We start from the raw sequence: 5,471 nt of genomic DNA, 5'->3' as shown, positions 1-5,471 counted from the left end.
CGAGAGCGAGGAGCAGGCCTCGCCTCCTGCGTCTTCTCGTGCGCGAGAGGGAGGTGCAGGTCTGGGTCTCTCGTTCTTGTCAAAAAGAGAAAAAAGCCAGTGTAGGCATCTGGGTCTTCTTTTCTACGAGAACGAGGAGCAGGTGTGGGCCTCTGGTTTTAGTCAGTGAGAGTGAGGAGCAGGCGTGGGCCTCTCGGTCTTCTTGTCCGGGAGAGCGAGGAGCAGGTGTGGGCCTCTGGTTCTTGTCTGTGAGAGTGAGGAGCAGGTGTGGGGCTCTGGGTCTTCTTGTCTGTGAGAGTGAGGAGCAGGTGTGGGCCTCTGGGTCTTCTTGTCTGTGAGAGTGAGGAGCAGGTGTGGGCCTCTGGGTCTTCTTGTCCATGAGAGTGAGGAGCAGGTGTGGGCCTCTGGGTCTTCTTGTCCGTGAGAGTGAGGAGCAGGTGTGGGCCTCTGGGTCTTCTTGTCCGTGAGAGTGAGGAGCAGGTGTGGGCCTCTGGGTCTTCTTGTCCATGAGAGTGAGGAGCAGGTGTGGGCCTCTGGTCTTCTTGTCCTGTGAGAGTGAGGAGCAGGTGTGGGCCTCTGGGTCTTCTTGTCTGTGAGAGCGAGGAGCAGGTGTGGGCCTCTGGGTCTTCTTGTCCGTGAGAGCGAGGAGCAGGTGTGGGCCTCTGGGTCTTCTTGTCTGAGAGCGAGGAGCAGGTGTGCTCCAGGGTCTTCCCTGTGTCCTCCTGGACATGGATTTCTGTCAGTGGCTATGAGTTGCTCATGATGGGGTGAGCGTTTTCTCCTTTGACAGGTGGATGAATGGGCTTCCTCTTCCCAGTGGGTGTGAGCTTGTCAGGGGAAGAACCTCCACCTGATCCTCTGTGACGTGCACAGGTGTTCGGGGCGGTGGGTTTTTAGAGTTTAGAACCCGCTTCTTGTGGGAGACACCGTCCTGCAGAACACGCTGCCCTCTGCTTTGAGTGTCGCCTTCACCTGTCCTAGGGCCTGCCCTTCCTCTCCTGTCACTCTGGTACTGTCATTCCTTTCTCTGCTACTGATGTTCTTCTTCCTGCCAGGCCCACTCTTGTCTGTGGCACAGGTACCTGCCTGGGATTACAAAGCATTCAGTGGTCTGGCTGGTGTGGTACAGTGGTTGAGCATCGACCTATGAACCAGGAGGTCATGGCTGGATTGCTGGTCAAGGCACATGCCCAGGTTGCTAGTTTTATCCCCAGTGGGTGGAGGGTGTGTGTGCAGGAGGCAGCCAATCAAGGATTCTTTCTCATTATTGATGTTCCTCTCTCTCTCTCTCTCTCTCTCTCTCTCTCTCTCTCTCTCTCTCCCTTCCTCTCTGAAATCAATAAAAAAGCATAAAAACAAAACAAAACAAAGACAAAGCACTCAGTGGACCAGGGAGGAAGTAGGAAGCATGGTCCAGACCCAGAGGAAGTTATGAGTGCCAAGGGGACGCAGCATACCTGCTGAGCCCTGACCAGCCGGTGAGGCACCCTCCACGAGAGCGGGCGCTGGTTCCGGCCCCTGTCACCACGCGCTGCCCTGTGGTCCCCACAGCCTCTTACGGCAGCTGTGGTGTCCAAATTGGTTGTAGTGGGACCCCAGAGACCCAGCAGGAGGGAGTTCTGAACCAGCGCCGTGGTGCCTGGGGTCTGCTGTTTGGGAGACCGGCCAGCGAGGACTTCCTATTTGCAGACTCGTCCGGACCCCTTGTGCAGGTTGTCACGGTGGGGGAGTCAGAGGAGGCTCATGGTGGGCCCTGTGGTGGCAGCTGATGCCTCGTTATGAATTAGCACCTTGCTCAGGCTGGTGGTGAAGGAGTGAGAATAAAAGGTGGCTTTGAAACTTTAGAATCTGGAGAAAAGCAGAAGTTTATTTTTCAAAGAAAGTAGTCATACCCTAGTTTTCATTTCAGTCTGGACTGTAGATAAGAAGGCTGTCTACAGCCTCTTTGTAGGGAGGTTGGGGCCTGGAGGGGCTCGTGTGTGACAGGCCTATGACATCCCCAAAGGCCAAGACGTTGCCAGGAGCAGGTGCTGCTTGAGCCCTGGCTGCCCGTGGGCATCACCCTCAGGAGTGTCAGAGTGGACACATGCCTGGTCCCACCCCCAGAGATGCTGGTGTGGGCGGGCTGGGCCTGGACCCCGGTGTTTGGAGCTTCCGGGTGACTGTGATGTGCAGCTAAACTGGCGGCACTGGTAGCAGCTGGCTTCGTCTTGGTGTTCAGTCGCTTTCCTGCTGTACTTGCGGGCAGGGCCAGTTTTGAGTTGCTTTGTTGTGGAATTGCATGTCTTCATTCCTGAGTTCTGGTCCTCAGATATCTGAGCACCTGACAGACCACAACACGATCATAGTCAAAGCAGAGGATTTAAGTGTGTAGGAGAGATAGTCCTTGTCCTCTAGACCTTAAAAAAAGCTAAAAATAATACTGAAATAATTCTCCTGGGAATCACTACCGGCCACATGTCACTCAAGTGAGCCATGCAAAGTGTGATAATCGAGAGAGAAGGGGCAGACTGAGCTGAGTCTGAGGGCTTGGCCTGCAGAGGGAGGAGCGGCCTGGGCCTGGGGGAGGGGCCTTAACCCCGACAGAGCAGGCGAGCAGGCAGAGGTTTCAGAAGTCTGTTCTGGTGGAGCCAGGCCTGGGAGGTATGGAAACCACTGGGGGGCGGGCCCAATGCCACTCCTGTCCCCAGTATTCCTGCGGAGCACCACGCACAGCAGGGCTGTGTGTTTCTGGGGAGGGAAGAGTGGCGCTAACAGCTGATGGGGACTTGCCGCGTGCAGAAGGTCATTGTAGGGAGTGATGAAGGGCTTGGTGGTGTTCCATTGACCACGCTGAATAAAGGCTCCTGAGCACCTGCCCAGGCTGGCCTCACCGTGGGCACCGGGGCACGGACAGCGCCCACATGGAGTGTGCGTGGGGCAGGCGCCGGCGACTGCAGGTGGCGTCTCCTCTGCCTGGGCAGGCCGTCGAGTCTGCTGGCGCTGATGCAGCGTTTCTGTTGGTCACTACGTCACCACGATCACACGTGGCATCGAGCCTTCAGAACGGGGCTCATGTGACTGCAGGACTGCTTGTAAAATTTTGTTTACTTTAAATTTATTTTTAAAATTTTATTTAAAAAACTTGTATGTTTTTTAAATTTTTGTATTTAAAAATCTTTTAAATTGATTTTTAGAGAGAGAGAAACAGAGAAACATCAATTTGTTGTTTTGCTTATTTATGCATTCATTGGTGAATTCTTTTTTTTTTGTTAACCCTCATCTGAGGATATTTTTTCCATTGATTTTTAGAGAGAGTAGAAGAGAGAGAGCTAGAGAGAGAGAGAAACATGGATTGAGAGAGGCACATTGATTGGTTGCCTCCTGCACATGCTGTGACTAGGCCTAGGATTGAACCTGTAACCCAGGTACTTGTGCTTCACTGGGAATCAAACCTGAGACCCTTCAGCATGCAGGCTGACCCTCTAATCACTGAGCCACACCGGCCAGGGCACTGGTTGATTTTTGTATGTGCCCTGACTGAGGATTGAACTTGCAAACTTGGCGCCTGGAGGTGATGTTCCAACCAACTGAGCTACCTGGCCAGGGCTGTTTACATTTAAACCGAAGTGGCCGTGTGTGGCTACTGGCTACTGGGACGGCTCAGATCCACTGAGTCCTGGCGGCCGGTGGGGCTTCCCGGTCAAAGGGAAGGCTCTGTCTCCGCCCTGGGTGAAGGGGAGGAGAGCATGTGGGTCTGGAAGGAGTATGGCCTCCACGGGCCTTCCATTCAGTGGGCATGGTGGGGTGGGGCCTGGGCTGTGTGCACAGGAGGGTGCTGGCAGCTGCGTGTACTCAGTGGGATTCAGAGAGAGCTGCGGTGGGTGCACCCGGAGGGCCTTGCGTGGAGTTGGGTTTTTACCAAACTGAGGGCATCGGGGTGTTTGCAGGGAGGTGACATCCCACTTAGGGCTAGGAAAGCGTGTGAGCTGCACCACGGAAGTGGATGGGAGCCAGAGGGGCAGGAGCAAGTTCTGTGGGCGGCCCAGGACAGTGCCCACGAGGGAGGTGGCGGCGGACTTGGAGGAAGACGTGGAGAGGCCGGGCAGTGTTTGTGAAGTGCTGATAAGGGGAAAGTTCAGGGTTCTTACATGCACATCTAGACAGTCTTACATGCACATCTAGGAAAGGAGCCCATTGAGAAGTCGTGGGCGCGAGGTCTGGCCATGACGAGGTTTAGGAGGAAGGTCTGGATCCTCCTTGTGCTGCAGGAAGGAGGTCCTCGTGCTGCAGGAAGGAGGGACAGGACAGGAAGACGGTGGTGCCGACTGGAAGGTCAGGTTTTAGGGACGGGCAGAGGAGAGACCGTCAGTGGGTTCTCCAGAGACACAAGCGACAGAGGTCGTCGCACTGTCTCCGCCTCCTCCTCCCTCCTCTGCCTCCATGTCTGTGTCAGGGTTAGTATGTCTCTGGCCTGCTGTCAGCCTGCTCAGGCCTGAATCACAGGGCAGGCGGCTCCGGGACTTGGGCAGGAGCGGACCGCAGTCTGAGGCCCGTCCCTTCTGCTCCGGGAACACTGCTCTCGGCTGAGGCCCACGGACGCTGGGGAGGGACACTCACGTTAACCACATCTACAGAGACCCCGGCAACGCCCGGAGCCGTGTTAGTTAAATTGGGGGCCATAGCCAGGCCAAGCTGACGTGTAAAATGAACCATCACAGAAGCCAAGAAGTAGTGAAGAAAGAGAAAGAAAACTCCAGAAGCCAATGGAAGGTTGTTGGCAGCCCCGTCTGGCGATGCGAGAGGTCACGCAGGGGAGGTCGAGACCTGGCCGTGGCTGTCGGGTGAGGAGGTGAGCAGCCTGTGAGGGGAGGTGGGCAGAGCCAGATCCCCGCAGTCGGGGGAGAGCCGTGCGGACAGTCTCACCTCTGCAGCCAGGCCGCTTGGAGGCAGCCGAGACTCACCCGTCTCTAGGACTTGGCACCACGTCCTAGAACGGCTGCTCTGGCTTTGCTGAGTCCCAGTCTTCAGGTTCAGTTCCAGAGCAGGAAAGCCTTGTCCCTAAAGAGAGACAGCCTTTCACAGCACGATAAGGGGCAGCTGCCAGGAGCGTCGGGCGAGCTGTCTTCTTCCCGGGTAGTGTTTGGTCTGCTGGTCAGGGGGAGCCTGCTCCGTGGGCAGGGGACGTGGTTTCTGCAGTGAGCGCAGGGATTCGTTAGTGGCGCCAGGAGGTCAGTGGGGGGCCCTGCGTGTCTGTCAAGTGGGTTCAGGTGGAGCCTCCAGCAGGTGCACCAGCCGCACAGCATGGGGTTCAGGTGGAGCCTCCAGCAGGTGCACCAGCCGCACAGCATGGGGTTCAGGTGGAGCCTCCAGCAGGTGCACCAGCCGCACAGCATGGGGTTCAGGTGGAGCCTTCCAGCAGGTGCACCAGCCACACAGCATGGGGTTCAGGTGGAGCCTCCCAGCAGGTGCACCCAGCCACACCAGCCATG

The 5,471-nt window shown here is 56.5% G+C and overlaps 1 protein-coding gene across 13 annotated transcripts in view; it reads left to right on the top strand.

The window, feature by feature from the left end:
- The window catches only part of ACTR3B (ARP3 actin related protein 3 homolog B), a 57,029-nt gene extending 51,646 nt beyond the window's left edge, over positions 1-5,383 (top strand). For 6 of the 13 annotated variants that reach the window (XM_023743893.1, XM_023743892.1, XM_023743900.1 and 3 more), the window contains 2 exons: positions 4,701-4,831; positions 4,914-5,383. In XM_023743893.1, coding sequence (XP_023599661.1) covers positions 4,701-4,831; positions 4,914-4,953 — 171 coding nt within the window. In that variant the 3' untranslated portion in view covers positions 4,954-5,383. Of the gene's footprint in view, positions 1-1,348; positions 1,451-4,616; positions 4,838-4,913 lie in introns of those variants that run through there. The other 7 variants (XM_023743902.1, XM_023743895.1, XM_023743906.1 and 4 more) reach the window with 6 other exon arrangements.
- The last annotated feature ends 88 nt before the right edge of the window (positions 5,384-5,471 follow it).

This window comes from Myotis lucifugus, unplaced genomic scaffold (genome assembly GCF_000147115.1).
Source record: "Myotis lucifugus unplaced genomic scaffold, Myoluc2.0 scaffold_418, whole genome shotgun sequence".
Classification (NCBI taxonomy): domain Eukaryota; kingdom Metazoa; phylum Chordata; class Mammalia; order Chiroptera; family Vespertilionidae; genus Myotis; species Myotis lucifugus.
The sequence above is the reverse complement of the archived record's forward strand: the minus strand, read 5'-3'. Positions and strand labels throughout refer to the sequence as shown.